Raw genomic sequence first — 15,988 nt, forward strand, 5'->3', positions numbered from 1 at the left:
ACTTGCTCTCAAAGCCTGCGTTCATAGTCTGAAATGTAACCAGAAAGTTATTCCCCAGATCCCAGCAATGATCCACCAGTAGCCACTGAACTACTTTATAATTCCCAGCCATCCCATAGTAGTATGACCTGAAGAACATTTCCATCCAAAGTTTTGAAGTTCACACAAAAATAGGAAAATACATGTTAAAGAAATGAAGTAGTGTTGTTAACCTGATGTTAAAGGAAATATGTCAGCAGGTTTTTGGCTTGTAATCTGAACACCGCATGCTGTAGGGGTTAAAACACAGATTTCAGGGATGTGTCTATTATCAAGCTCTGTGCTGTTTCCTTGCAATGATTGCTTTAGCAACAGGAGATTATCATGGACTACAGCAGCATATGCTTGGTATTCTGATAAGCCGTTTATGGGGGTTGATGACTTAGGAGGAAGACTTCAGTATAATAAGGTTCAAATTAATAAGGCACAAACGGTCAGTGTTATTTATACACTAACACCAGCAAACAGAAATGCAAATGCAGCCACTATATACGAACCTACACAGTAGCACCTGCTACAAATAATAAAGTACAGGGCTGCAGTGCGCTTAACCAGCGCTGCTATTTGATAAGGTGAAAGCACTTTGTTAACAGTATGGTAAACCTGCGCTGTTACACAGTAAGGCTATGTGCCCACGGGACTATGTACCCGTGGATTTTGCGCGGAAAACCTGAAGCTTTATCTAGATTTTCAAGATAAATCCGCAGGTTTTAGCAAGTACAGACACTCCTCATGTTATCCTATGAGATATGGGAAGTGCTGTGTCAATGCTGCGGTATGTGCGGCTGTGGAACATGTTGCGGATGTCCCGCAGCCGCACGTAACTGCATGTCAATTATTCCTGTGGAAATACCTGGAAAATCCCGCCTCTCCACTATGGAGATAGAGGCCGGGACGTCCGCAGGTAAGTCACACAAATGTCCGCTGGTTTACCGCAGCTATTTCGCTGGAATCCCGCAGCAATGGATAGCTGCGGATTCCGGAGATCAGCTGCGGGAAACCTGCGGAGGTACTTGCGGATATATCCATGGGTACATAGTCCCGTGGGCACATAGCTTAGAGGGAGGCATACTTAAAGATAGCAGTGGTAACCCCAACAATATCGCTTCCGGTATATATGTGGAGTACAGTGGTAACCAACATGCTTAACTAGTGCAGTTACCCACTAATATTAATCAGTAGCGGGTAATCAGAGAGACCGCTATAATTATTAGGTGAAGAGACCTGCCTAACAGATTCTACTGCCACAAGGCAAGCAAAGACTGAGCGCCATCTGGTGTCGGCGACATCCCTATATAACCTAAGCACCGCCCACACAGCTCATGCCTAATCAGAGTAGCTGACGTCCAACGGCCAATCCAGAGAAGCAACGTCATCGGGACTGCTGATCTTCAATGGTCAATCTGAGGATGTCATGTCACGTGTGTAATGATGGGCCAGGGGGTCCTCCGGCTCTGTAGTCGTGGCCTGTGTAGATTCAAGGCTCTCCCCTGGTTCCATCACTACTTCAAAGTCGGGAACTAGCTTGGTAGGGCAGAGTGTGGTGTCGTCGTCGGTAGTGGTACAAACAGTCTTCAGGCAAGATGTGATGCAACCAAAAGACATTTATTGACACACGTAGTCTCAATCCGGCTGTTACAGACAGAAAAAAACACTTCCTGGGCTGGGGAACAACCTGCCCTGACGACCCCTCGCGTGGGGCTGTGCCCTGATTACTCCACTTCACCGGGCTCCCACTGGCGGTTACACACACACCGGACCCACACCGGTTGCTTCACTCTCCGAGGTTCCGTCCACTCCCGTTCTCTCCGGCGTCCCCTTTCAATTCAGCCCCCACACTCTGCCCCTTGATCTTCGCTCTTTCACGTCCCGGATCCAACTAGCTCTCTCTCACACATACACACACTCTCCCCTTTGGTTTCTGCCGGCTCCTCCTCTCACTGTGGCGACAGCCGTCCCACCCGGCCACTAGGGGGTGCCCTAACACAATACAATGTTATACAATACAATACACTTTTATTAAAACAACTTTAACATTTCCGGATGATGTTTCTTTTGTAGGGGTCTGCCCACCCACTACACACCTCCCCTCTTAAAACCCGAGCCTCCCGGCACGGCTCAAACATAAAATAACACACTTATTTAAAACTACGAACCAGTTCCTCGCCCGGAGGCTTAGCAGCGCTCCCGGTCTTTGGTGTATGCCCGGAGGCTTAGCAGCGCTCCCGGTCTTTGGTGTATGCCCGGAGGCTCAACAGCGCTCCCGGTCTTCGATGGTCAGCGCAGGAACACAGCAACTTCTTCCTTACTAACGCGGAGGAGCCCCTGGCTTAGTCCAGCAAGCAGGCTCTCTCCGGAAACAACAACTGGAACACAACGCTTTCTCCGGCTCAAACACGCCGGCATCAAACACAACAGGCCCGTCATCTCCCAGTTTAGAGGCCTATTCCGGGTGGTAGGCCCGTTGCCACTCGGCCCTCTGCGCCTGGATGTATTCGGACAAGGACTGCCCGGGTAATCGGCGCAGCCGCCGGAAAGGCTCAGGACGGGTGAGTTGCTCCGCCGCTTCGGACTCCGGCTTGAACTCCTCAGTCTCTGATGGAGGTGAGGGGGTCGCCGCGCGGGACTGAGGCGGGCTACCCATAACGATCATGGGATGGGCCGTAAGGTTTTGGTTGATTGCCAGCACCGGCGAGGTTCCCTTCTCCGGGTCGGTACTTGGCACAGACAGGACGGCCGGAGCTACAGCTGCGGTATGTCGGGGTCGGGAGGCTTCAGCCAGCACCGGTCTTTGTTGTACTTGTCGCCGGGCCTGGTGCTCTTCCCACTCTACCTCCTGTTGCCATTGGGCAGCCTCCTGTTCAGTGGGCGTACGATGGACCCCCACCGCAAACAAGCCCCGGCAGCCCACTTCTCTGAGGAATCGGACCTTTTCCCCAGGGTACAGGGTATGCAGCCGCTGGGGAAGGCCCTCTGTATCGAGGTGAACGCGATTATAAAAATAATCATCGCCGGTCTCTCCGTCCCGGATAAAGCCGTATCCTTCCCTCTGGCTGAACTTGACGACTATCCCGGTGGTGTACTGGTGTTCGAATTCTTCGCCATGAGGACCGGCCATTATCTCCCGAGCGACGGTTTCAGCCAGTAGTCGTTCTCGCACTGGGTCTGGCTCAGGTGATGGGGTTCTTCGGGTCGGTAGGGGAGACGGCAGCACCAGATCCCAATAGAAACCCCAGTCATCTTGCTCCAGCTTCTGAGCGTATACCTCCGCCGGAATACGGATTGGACCAGGCGCTTCAGGCTTCACCGCGGCTGGCGGGGGTCTCTCTGAGCAGGGATATGGGGCTCCCAGCATCCGGCTCCCTAACGGTATTTGGGCGGCGTAAGTCGCCCGGACCTCCGTGGTGGTCGCACCGGTCTCCGCATCCCATGTCGTGAGCCAGGTGACCTTGGTGGCTCGTCCCGGTCCTCCGGGTACGGCCGGCCAGTAGGCGGGGAATCCCTCCGCGGACATCAACTGCTTCTGGCGGTTCTCATCCAGGTTCTCCATTTTTCTAGCAGCACAAGGCTTCCGTACGTGCGTCAGGGTTAGTGGCGAGACTACAGGAAGTGGAGGCGGGCTCACTTTTCCCGCTCTTGTAGATGCTCCACCTTTGGTCCCACACCACAAATCAACCCCTCCGCGGCGGCACTTCTTTCTTCTCACAATACCGCCCACTGTACATGTCTTTGTTCGTGCCCTGGGACCGGCACCTCCCCTCTTTGGGCGGAGTACTCCGAACTTCTTTTTCGGCACCGGCCAGCCCCAGGCTCTTCCTTTGGCGCCACTTTTTCGCGCGCTTTCTGTTTCCTCACAGACGACGGCCACCTTGCCGCCATCTTGTGCCCGGTCCAACGCTGCAGGCACTGTTTCTTCTTCCCACCATGGGACTGGAAATCTTCTCGCATAGTCCGGATCCTGTGCCCTAGGCACCACTTGATCTCCGGCTTCTTGGGTTCCTGGCAGGGAATTCGCATCCTGCCGACTACGCCACATGTAATGATGGGCCAGGGGGTCCTCCGGCTCTGTAGTCGTGGCCTGTGTAGATTCAAGGCTCTCCCCTGGTTCCATCACTACTTCAAAGTCGGGAACTAGCTTGGTAGGGCAGAGTGTGGTGTCGTCGTCGGTAGTGGTACAAACAGTCTTCAGGCAAGATGTGATGCAACCTAAAGACATATTTATTGACACACGTAGTCTCAATCCGGCTGTTACAGACAGAAAAAACCACTTCCTGGGCTGGGGAACAACCTGCCCTGATGACCCCTCGCGTGGGGCTGTGCCCTGATTACTCCACTTCACCGGGCTCCCACTGGCGGTTACACACACACCGGACCCACACCGGTTGCTTCACTCTCCGAGGTTCCGTCCACTCCCGTTCTCTCTGGCGTCCCCTTTCAATTCAGCCCCCACACTCTGCCCCTTGATCTTCGCTCTTTCACGTCCCGGATCCAACTAGCTCTCTCTCACACATACACACACTCTCCCCTTTGGTTTCTGCCGGCTCCTCCTCTCACTGTGGCGACAGCCGTCCCACCCGGCCACTAGGGGGTGCCCTAACACAATACAATATTATACAATACAATACACTTTTATTAAAACAACTTTAACATTTCCGGATGATGTTTCTTTTGTAGGGGTCTGCCCACCCACTACACGTGCATGCGCATTGGCCAAAGAGCCTGACTTAGAAAAAGACTCGGCCCACACATGCGCACTCGCCAGCTTTCCGCACATAGATTCTGACAGATGAACAGGCACCAGTAACACAGAGGAGGATCGGGCCAACTGCTGCGAATGATGCCAAGGCGGAGCAGCACCCGCAGAATGGATCTTGGGCAGAAGAGGGACAGGAGGCATCCTGACGCTGGTCTGAGAAGGAGGACGACTCCGGCGTATAGCCTTAACAAGCAGCTGTGGTACAAGTAGGTGCTGAGTAACAAGTGTAACGCCCTGGCAAAACCAGGTAGTCACAAATAGCTCATATCCTCCTTCTTCCATCACAACCCACACCTAGGCAACACACAGCCACAAAACCCTGGTCACCCCCTCATGACAACCAGGACACACCAGTGGGCGGGATCAGGCGGATGAGAACGCCCACCTAGGGGTCTTGAGGAGTCAGAGGTGGCAACACGTCAGTTCAGTTCAGTTGCAGTTTGAAGTTGGAGTGGAAGTAGGAGTCAAGTGCAGACTGTGCAGTGGTAGTCAGGGGTAGTGGCCCTTGGACTACTTGACTAGGTGGCAGACATTGAGCAGGGCCACAGGCAATGGAGATTCGGTTGCGGGAGACCTAAAGTGGACCGGGGCAGGGTTGTAGCCCGCCGGTACCGAGAGCGGGAATCCGATCTGGAGGCCGTGCACAGTCAGGGTGCCTGGACCCTAGGGTGAGGAAGGTTGCAAGCCCCCTCTCCAATTAACCAGCCGGGAACAAGGTTCCAGACGTTGTCCCAATTTGCTGCCCAGATAGAGCGAAACGGAAGCCCAACGCAGGGGATAGGGTGTCCGCCAAGAACCTACTAAAATCCCAAGGGTCAGCTTTCGCGGGCCACAGCTCCCAACACAAATAGAACCGGGAGTGGACTTCTCCGTTCTAAGCGAAAGTTGTCCGAAAGAGAAGGAAACATTAAGTGCAGGAGAAAGGGTTATCTGCTCATCAACCTGGGTGCAGGACCCGAATGCACCCTCCAGAGGTGGCTGGCCACTGACAACTTTGTTTACTACTGGACTTGTGTGAAGTTATTGAACTGTGAGTACACCACCTTCCCCCGATCTGGCGCGCCTCCTCCAGCAGCCATCACTCCCGTGTTCCAACCCTGGGCCCCGGGACTACACCTCCCTTACCCTTGGAGGGGATCCCAACTTGCTGCCCCGCTCAATCAGCCCCAGGCGCCCCCATCAACAGGCAGCGGTGGTGCCAACATCCCTCACCGCAACCCACGGGTGGCATCACAGACAACCTCCCTTGTAAATATCCCCCTTTCCGACGGTTGTGAGGACGGGCGGCCGTGCGAGCCCAGGTCCGGTCACCACTCGAACCGCAGCAGCGAACCCGGATCCGAGTGAGCCCCAGAGAGAATAAGCAGCGGCCCCCGCCCACAACACAAACATCAACCCTTCCACTGCGCTTCATCAGTTATCCTAAAATAACCATTTAATTTCCCCAGACCACAAGAATTCTTAAATTGGCCTATTCACTGCTGTAGGGCAATAGAGAATTTTTCATTAATCCATTTGCTAACCTAGAACAACAGGAATATGGCTCTGCAGTATCCAACTTCAATGAAACTGTGCCCAGCTTACTATCTTTCCTACTCACTACTAACTACAAAGGCATAGAAGGGACATTGCTGCTGCACCTACAATCACCTTTCTTTCTTTAAAGCACCACTCCAGCTTATTTCTAAGCTGGAGTAGTGCTTTAAATTTAACTTTCTTTCTTCTAGTCTTATACTCACCCTTTGTCATCTTCATCTTCTATCACCGCTGCTCCCATCGGTCTCTGACAGCTCATGGTTCACTCTACAATATAAGTCTATGAGAGCCTTGTGCTGGCTCTCATAGACTTGCATTAAGAGCTTGTGACGTAACTTCTGATTTCTGCCGAAAGATTCTGCCGAGGGACCGGAGCAACACTGAAAAGGGTTAAACACGCCGGAGGGTAAGTATAAGAGTAGGGGCAGTGACCTTAGGTTAACACTAGAAGTCCCAGGAATTTCGAGCTCCATAGGGTTCCAATGGTAGAAATGTTAAATGATACCTCTCTGAGACTTCTAGTGTTAAAAGCACCAATCCAGAGAGGAAAAACAAACAAATTGCTAGAGGGGAGCTTTAAGTTTAGTTTTTTTGTATGAACCTTTTAAGAAAAGTTTAAATGTTATCTCCTAGTTTTGGTTTTAATCAAACATTTAATCATCTTCTGTCTAAAGCTTCTTTCCAATCCTCTATTAGCCATGAACACTCAAATTGTGTCCGCTAACATAGAAACAACTATTACATAACAGATAAATAACCATTATGTAACATAAAAACCCCATTATATTTCCTATTAATTTAGAAGAACAATTTTTAATAAATTAAAGAGCTATTCAGGAAAACTGCAGTTTCCAGATGCAGCAGCAATGCGATCTGCGTAGTGTACTCTGAATATTCATTTTATTTCATAATTATATGTTATAAATTCACAATTTATTTCCCTCCTCTAATTACTTATATTGGATTGCTCATCCAAAGCTTCCTTATTCAAGAATATAATACTAGAAATGCAGTAGAATATGCCAGATCTATCTGCAGAACACATAGACATAGTATACAGTATTTACAATTCTCAATTAAAGGGAACCTGTCAGGTGCAATATGCACCCAGGGCCACGAGCAGTTCTGGGTCATATTGCTAATTCCTGCCTAACTGTCCCAGCCTATAGTAGTAGTTTAGATAAAGAGATCTTTAGAAAAAGTATTCCTAAAGATACTTTATGATATGATAATGAGCACAGGGACTAGTCACAAAGGCGTTATTTCCCCTGACTAGTCCGCCCTCTTAGCATGTTAGCACTCCCACAGGGACATGCTCATATGCTATTCAATGGCCATGGCCCAGCCTCATTCCCGGTGATGCGCGTACCTGTGTCTGTTGTCACCGCCTCAGATGCCGGGTTTAGCGTTACTGCTCATGATCAGTTTCAACTTCCGGTCATGTTGCAGTAGACCTCTCTGAAGCCAGGACTCGTACACCCGACTTCATAGTGCACATGACTAGAAGTGCGGTGACTTCTGATCATGCACACTCAGCCTAAACCTTGTGTCTGAGGTGGTGACAATGGACACAGGAACATCACTGGCGATGACTCTGGGCAATAGACATTGAATAGCATGTTAGTTCACCCTGTGGCCGTGCTAACATGCTAAGGCTAGTTTCACACTTGCATTGAACGGCATCCGTTGCATTGCGTTGTGTGACGGATGCAACGGATGTGTTGCATATAGTGGCACACCGGATGCAACGGATCGCACAAAACAACGGAATCTGCTTTATTTTTTTACAGTTTTACCGCGGCAGACTATTGTGAGCGATCAGCTGATCAGCCGGCCGCCGGGTGATCAGCTGATCGCTCACAGCAGCCGGCCACCGGGTGATCAGCTGATTGCTCACAGCAGCTGGCCGCCAGGTGATCAGCTGATCGTTCGGCCGCCGAGAATGTGTTCGGGTGGGGGAGTGCGGGGGTGGTGGAGCCAAGCGGGGCCATGGCGCTGAGGACGTCAGTGCCACGGGGACTGCATGGCTGGGGACAGGTGAGTGCGTGTGTGTGTGTGTTTGTGTGTGTACATGTGGAGTGGAGTGCGGGAGGGGGCGGTGCTGAGCGGAGAAGTGTCGGGCTCCCTGCACACGTAGCCAGGTTAAATATCGGGTAACTAAGCAAAGCACTTTGCTTGGTTACCCGATATTTACCTTGGTTACCAGCGTACACCGCTTAGTGCTGGCTCCTTGCACACGTAGCCAGGGTAAATATCGGGTTACTAAACAAAGCGCTTTGCTTAGTAACCCGATGTGTACCCTGGTTACGTGTACAGGAAGCCAGGGAGAGCATGCGCAGCGAAATCCAAAGGATTCTGCTGCTCAAAAAATGTTACATGCTGCATTCCTTCTGCCTGGCGGAAGCAACGCCCCGTCGGCCAGCGGAAGCAACGCAGGTCCATTAGTCGCAATCCGTCGTCCATACAAGTCTATCGGAAGAAGCGAAATCCATTAACGGATTCCCCTGTTTTCCAAAACGGCGGATTGTGACTGAAGGAAAACAACGCAAGTGTGAAACTAGCCTAAGAGAGTGGACTAGTCAGGGAAAATAACGCTCTTGTGACTAGTCCCTCTGCTTATTAGCACATGATAAAAGATCTTTAGAAATACTTTATCTAAAGATCTCTTTATCTATGCTACTATATACAGGGACGGTTAGGCAGGGATTAGTAGTATGCACCCAGAACTGCTCGTGCTTCTGGGTGCATATTGCACCTGACTGGTTCACTTTACGCCTTATAGACACTGCAGTGGTGTGGCCGAACTGGAAATGTGCTGCACAAAATAGTTAAAGATTACATCCCATGAGAAAAAGCTATTAATTCAACATAACTAACGTTTTGATTTATTAGCATTGTAATATGAATAATATAAATAATAATAGCTTCTATAATAGAAAAACCTCATACCATTATACTCTATATTAATATAAATAAATAATCTGGAAAAAATGTATATATATATATATATATATATTACATAAAAGCAGTTTTGAAAAAAAAAATTGCTACAACTTTAATGTGTTCAATAATATCAGGTGTGGTGAGATGTAAGCCCTACCTTTAGGATGTCGCCCCCCTGGCAGTCTATATTCACAAAGTTATATTCAATGGTAATAAACTCCTCTGGGTCTCCAATGAGGAACAGGGCACAATGTAACTGAGGTTGTTCTGCTTTGAAAGTGAATTGTCCATCTATACTGAGCATATCAATGCACCCTGATGAAAGAGGAGAAATATAATAATATAATGCATTTTCTGTTGATTGTATAGTGCTAACATACTCCGCCGTGGTGTACAAACATTGGCATAGATTACTGAATACATAATTAAATACTTTATGGAAATTAATAGTGCAATGCATGTTTTAATTTCTAAAGTTATCTTGACTATAATTATATATATATATATATATATGTATATATATATATATATATATATAAAGTATAAATATAAGTATAATAAGAAATATAATGTATGCATTAAAATCTGCAGAAAATAATGTTTGCTTTCGAGCTGCAAAGTTATTGTAAAAAAAAATATATATATATATAACTAAATATATTTTTTATGTTTTAAAAAATATATTCTACAAAACATTCAATAATGTAATACGTTTTATATATATACATACAGTACAATAATATTACATTTAAACTAAAGTTATATGATAGGAATATATTCCAGCGATGTGACATTATTACTTACGGAGTGACCTCCTGTACATCTGATCTTGAGATAACTCCCTCTTAATATCCGTGTTCAGTAACACTAGGGCATCTTCTTCTCCGTCTCTCACCTGTGAAAAAAAAATCACATAATTATTAAGTTTTTCCCCTAGTTTGGACTCTTTGATGGTCTTAAATCATATTCTATTTGTTATGATTACAAATTTAACAGCTAATTCCTCCTTTAAGTTTCCTCAGTGCAGGGGTCTCCTCACCTGTATGTACCTGCAGTGCCCCCTAAGAGCTGCCAGGAACAGGAGCAGCACCTGCCAATGAAGCCTGGAGAGTGGAGCCATCCTGGAGACACTGGCTATTTGGCTGTGTGTGTATTTGCTTCAATGCTTTTCTATCTGTGTTGATTCTAGGAGGAGCTTGAGGGGTTTCTTTGACAGACCCCTTTATATAGAAAATTGAAGGGGAAGGAACATAGTTCTCTGACTGATTGCAACTCAGTAACCATTGGTTACCCTGACTGAAAAAAAATATCATTGACAAGATGCAAAAAAACACCAAATCCAACAAAAGTCTGAGATTTAATTTTGTCTGATCTGGTGGAAAAGTCATGTTAGAAAAAGAAACTTTGTCCTTCACTTGGCTGGATCCTATCACTGACAGCGCGAGGAAAGTACAGTGTGATTAATAGAAAGTAAAATGATCAGATCGTGAAAATATCAGAAAACCAAAGACATTATCCTGATAAGAAGGAACAGAACCTAAGAAAGAGAAATGAAACGACTGAAACCCCTAATAGCAAGTTATTATGTTTATTACCTTTACTTATTATTATGTTTGCAGTAGAAATAGAACAAAACTTATCCCATGCTGCTTTTTTCATGCATTTTTCCATGCTTATTTTAATCAATTAAGGCAAGGAAAACGCATACCAGCAAAGTCTATGACAGGGGTCTCAAACTCGGCTGGGTGTATGGGCCGCACATAGAAAAAAAAATATTTTGTGCCCAATAGTAATGTACCCATCCTTGTGCCCAATAGTAATGTGCCCATTTTTGTGCCCATTCTGTAGTATTGTGCCAACCCTTGTAGTATTGTGCCCATCCTTGTAGAATTGGGCTCATCCTTGTAGCATTGTGCCCATCCTTGTAGCATTGTGCCCATTCTTGTCCCCTGTAGTTATGTCCACCATCCTTGTGCCCACTAGCATTGTGTCCATCCTTGTAGCATTGTGCCCATCCTTGTAGTATTGTGCCCATCCTTGTAGCATTGTGCCCATCCTTATAGCATTGTGCCCATCCTTATAGCATTGTGCCCATCCTTGTAGCAGTGTGCCCATCCTTGTAGCATTGTGCCCATCCCTGTAGCATTGAGCCCATCCCTGTAGCATTGTGCCTATCCTTGTAGCATTGTGGCCATCCCTGTAGCATTGTGCTTATCATTGTAGCATTGTGCCCATCCTTGTAGCATTGTGCCCATCCTTGTAGCATTGTTATTATTCTTGTAGCATTGTGCCCATCCCTGTAGCATTTTGCCCATTCCTGTAGCATTGTGCCCATGCCTGTAGCATTGTGTCCATCCTTGTAGTATTGTTCTTATCCTTGTAGCATTGTGCCCATCCCTGTAGCCTTGTGCCCATCCCTGCAGCATTGTGCCCATCCTTGTAGCATTGTGTCCATCCTTGTAGCATTGTGCCCATCCTGCAGGATTGTGCCCATCCTTGAAGCATTGTGCCCATCCTGTAGCATTGTGTCCATCCTTGTAGCATTGTGTCTATCCTTGTAGCATTGTGCCCATCCTGCAGGATTGTGCCCATCCTTGAAGCATTGTGCCCATCCTGTAGCATTGTGCCCATCATTGTAGCATTGTGCCCATCCTGTAGCATTGTGCCCATCCTTGTAGCATTGTGCCCATCCTTGTAGCATTGTACCCATTCTTGTAGAATTGTGCCCATCATTGTATGTTTGTGCCCATCCTTGTAGCATTGTTCTTATCCTTGTAGCATTGTGCCCATCCCTGTAGCATTGTGTCCATCCTTGTAGCATTGTGCTCATCTTTGTGGTATTGTGCCCATCCTTGTAGCATTGTGCCCATCCTCCAGCATTGTGCCCATCCTTGTTGCATTGTGCTTATCCTTGTAGTATTGTGCCCATCCTGCAGCATTGTGCCCATCCTTGTTGCATTGTGCTTATCCTTGTAGTATTGTGCCCATCCTGGTAGCATTGTGCCCATCCTTGTAGCATTGTGCCCATGTAGTAATGTCTCCAGTCCTCATCCTAGTTCCCTATTATGCCGTGCTTGACATACACAAAAAAAAAAGATTCTTCTCACCTTTCCCCTGTTCCCTCTGTTATCTCTTACCTGTTTGTTGTGGCCTGCAGACCCGTAGACCCCATGACGATCGTGTTACTATGCAGGAAGCCGGCAGGGCTTTTCTACAGTTGATTCATTTGCGGCACAGCACGCACTTAGGAACTCTCTGCTCTGTACCATTCACAGACAAGCAGGTGACTTCATACAGCGATGTTGCTTGACATTAGTATAGTGCAGAGCAGTGGTGTAACTAGAGTTTGATGGGCCCTGGTGAAAAATTAGGACCGGGGACCCCCCTCAAGGTACAGGATGATTACACTGACACTTGCCTCTTTCCCTCAGCAACCAGCTTTCCAATGCTCCGATATCCATTTTTCCCTCAGTACCCAGCTTTCCATGTTCTGATATCCATCTTGTCCTCAGCACCCAGGTTTCCAATGCTCTGCTATACAACTTTCCCTCAGCACCCAGCTTGCCCTTGATATCAGAGCATGGGAAAGCTGGGTGGTGAGGGAAAGATGTATAGCAAAACATGAGAAAGTTGAGTGCTAAGAGAAAGATGTATAGCAGAGCGGGTGGGTGGGTGGGATGACCCAGCACTCGGCATCAGCTGGGTGTTGAGGACAATAAAGATATCAGAATATATGAAATCTGGGTTCTGAGGGATATCAGAGCATGGGAAAGCTGGGTGCTTAGGGAAAAATGTATAGCAGAGCATGGGGAAACTGGGTGCTGAGGGAAAGAGCCCTTTCCCCCAGTACCCAGCTTTCCCATCCCATTGTTGTATATTTGTCCTCCATCCTGGTATACACTGTGTGCAGAATTATTAGGCAAATGAGTATTTTGATCACATGATAATTTTAATACATGTTGTCCTACTCCAAGCTGTATAGGCTTGAGCGCCAACTACCAATTAAGTAAATGAGGTGATGTGCATCTCTGTAATGAGGGGGGGGGGGGTGGTGTAATGACATTAACATCCTATATAAGGGGTGCTTAATTATTAGGCAACTTCCTCTCCTTTGGCAAAATGGGTCAGAAGGGAGATTTGACGGGCTTTGAAAAGTCCAAAATTGTGATATGTCTTGCAGAGGGATGCAGCAGTCTTGAAATTGCCAAAGTTTTAAAACATGATCACCGAACAATTAAGCGTTTTATGGCAAATAGCCAACAGGGTCGCAAGAAGCGTGTTGGACAAAAAAGGCGCAAAATAACTGCCCATGGATTGAGGAAAATCAAGCGTGAAGCTGCCAAGATGCCATTTGCCACCAGTTTGGCCATATTTCAGAGCTGCAACGTTACTGGAGTATCAAAAAGCACAAGGTGTGCCATACTCAGGGACATGGCCAAGGTAAGGAAGGCTGAAAAACGACTACCTTTGAACAAGAAACATAAGATAAAATGACAAGACTGGGCCAAGAAATATCTTAAGACTGATTTTTCAGAGGTTTTATGGACTGATGAAATGAGAGTGACTCTTAATGGACCAGATGCATGGGCCAGAGGCTGTATCAGTAAAGGGTAGAGAGCTGCACTCCGACTCAGATGCCAGCAAGGTGGAGGTGGGGTACTGGTATGGGTTGGTATCATCAAAGATGAACTTGTGGGAACTTTGCGGGTTGAGGATGGAGTGAAGCTCAACTCCCAGACCTACTGCCAGTTTCTGGAAGACAACTTCTTCAAGCAGTGGTACAGGAAGAAGTCGGTATCTTTCAAGAAAAACATGATTTTCATGCAGGACAAAGCTCCATCACATGCATCCAACTACTCCACATCGTGGCTGGCCAGTAAAGGTCTAAAAGATGAAAAATTAATGACATGGCCCCCTTGTTCATCTGATCTGAACCCCATGGAGAACCTGTGGTCCCTCATAAAATGTATGATCTACAGGTAGGGAAAACAGTACACCTCTCGGAACAGTGTCTGGGAGGCTGTGGTGGCTGCTGCACGCAATGTTGATCGTAAACAGATCAAGCAACTGACGGAATCTATGGATTGTAGGCTGTTGAGTGTGATCATAAAGAAAGGTGGCTATATTGGTCACTAATTTTTTGGCGGTTTTGTTTCTCTATGTCAGAAATGTTTATTTCTAAATTGTGTGTAGTTATATTGGTTTATCTGGTGAAAATAAACAAGTGAGATGGGAATATATTTGGTTTTTATTAAGTTGCCTAATAATTCTGCACAGTAATAGTTACCTGCACATACAGATATCCTTCTAAGATAGCCAAGTCTAAATAAAACCCACTCCAACTTCCAAAAATATTAAGCTTTGATATTTATGAGTCTGTTGGGTTGATTGAGAACATAGTTGTTGATCAATAATAAAAAAAAATCCACAAAAATACAACTTGCCTAATAATTCTGCACACAGTGTATAGCCCTATCCATTTTTTTTTCTGTACATTATATTGTGCTATAAATAACATTAGAGATTTATCCATTTGCATCTAAAAATAGTATTTTTTTTTTTTTTTTTTTTAATGGTACATGAGTTTTGGTATTTTAAGAGGGTTTTTTGGCCCTTTTAGTATTAATTCTGCTTCTTTAGTATCTGAATTTTAAAAATTCCACATGTGTACACATTCACACAAATGCAGTCATATACACTAGATTTCTCTTCATATACTGTACATGTGAGCATTTTGTTCACACTGTATATACAAAGAAATAAGAAATTGGATGTCTGACAGCAAACCATGAAGATGAGGAGACCCGGCCACCATCACAGGACAGCGGTGAGGTATATTATCAGTTACAGGGCAGTGGGGAAGTGGGCAGGAGATTGCAACTGTGGGGGAGGGGGACAGGACAGTGCAGCAGTGAGAGGCAAATAGTAGGATAGAAGAAGGTAGTGGTGGAGTGGGGCAGGAGAGTGCATCTGTGGGATAGGGGACAAGAGTGTACCTGTGGGGGAGGGGGGCAGGACAGTGCAGCTGTGAAAGGCAAATAGGAGGATATAAGAGGGTAGTGGTGGAGTGGGACAAGAGAGTGCAGCTGTGGGGGAGGGAGCAGGATAGTGCAGCTGTGGGTGAGGGGGGCAGGAGAGTGCACATGTGGGGGAGAGGAACAGGAGAGTGCAGCTGTGGGGAAGGGGGACAGGGGAGTGCAGCTGTGGAGGAGGGGGCAGGAGAGTGCAGCTGTGGGGGAGGGGGGCAGAAGAGTGCAACTGTGAGAGGCAAATAGGAGGATAGAAGAGGCCAGTGGGGCTAGAGTCATCGTTCAGGGAGCTCCAGTACTCATTTCAGGTCGCATTGTGTTTCTCTGGAGCATCCTGCTACTGTCTACTACAGAGCAATGGCAGTGCAAGAGAGAGGGCTACAAACTCCTCAGGAGTCTCTTATATTTATAATAATATAATAATAATAATAATTTTTATTTCTATAGCGCCAGCATATTCCACATTACTTTACAATTTAGAGGGGACATGTACAAACAACAATACAAAGTAACAAAATTAAGATACCAGGAGGAGTGAGGGCCCTGCTCGTAAGCTTACAGTCTATGAGGAAATAGGGGAGGCACAAAAGGTGGATGGGGAAAAAAGCTTGTCATAAATGGTCCAGCCATCGATTTAATAGGGTATTCAAAACCAGCTGCGTGGACCGGTCACCAGCCAGAAGTT

General features: G+C 47.0%; 1 protein-coding gene across 1 annotated transcript in view; it reads right to left on the minus strand.

The window, feature by feature from the left end:
• The window catches only part of CRHBP (corticotropin releasing hormone binding protein), a 54,686-nt gene extending 44,235 nt beyond the window's left edge, over positions 1 to 10,451 (minus strand). The window contains exons 1-3 of the mRNA XM_075342327.1: positions 10,314 to 10,451; positions 10,079 to 10,169; positions 9,432 to 9,589 (exon numbers count right to left, since the gene is read on the minus strand). Coding sequence (XP_075198442.1) covers positions 9,432 to 9,589; positions 10,079 to 10,169; positions 10,314 to 10,394 — 330 coding nt within the window. The 5' untranslated portion in view covers positions 10,395 to 10,451. The remainder of the gene's footprint in view (positions 1 to 9,431; positions 9,590 to 10,078; positions 10,170 to 10,313) is intronic.
• Between the last annotated feature and the right edge of the window lie 5,537 nt (positions 10,452 to 15,988).

Source organism: Anomaloglossus baeobatrachus, chromosome 1, assembly GCF_048569485.1.
Source record: "Anomaloglossus baeobatrachus isolate aAnoBae1 chromosome 1, aAnoBae1.hap1, whole genome shotgun sequence".
Taxonomy (NCBI): Eukaryota; Metazoa; Chordata; class Amphibia; order Anura; family Aromobatidae; genus Anomaloglossus; species Anomaloglossus baeobatrachus.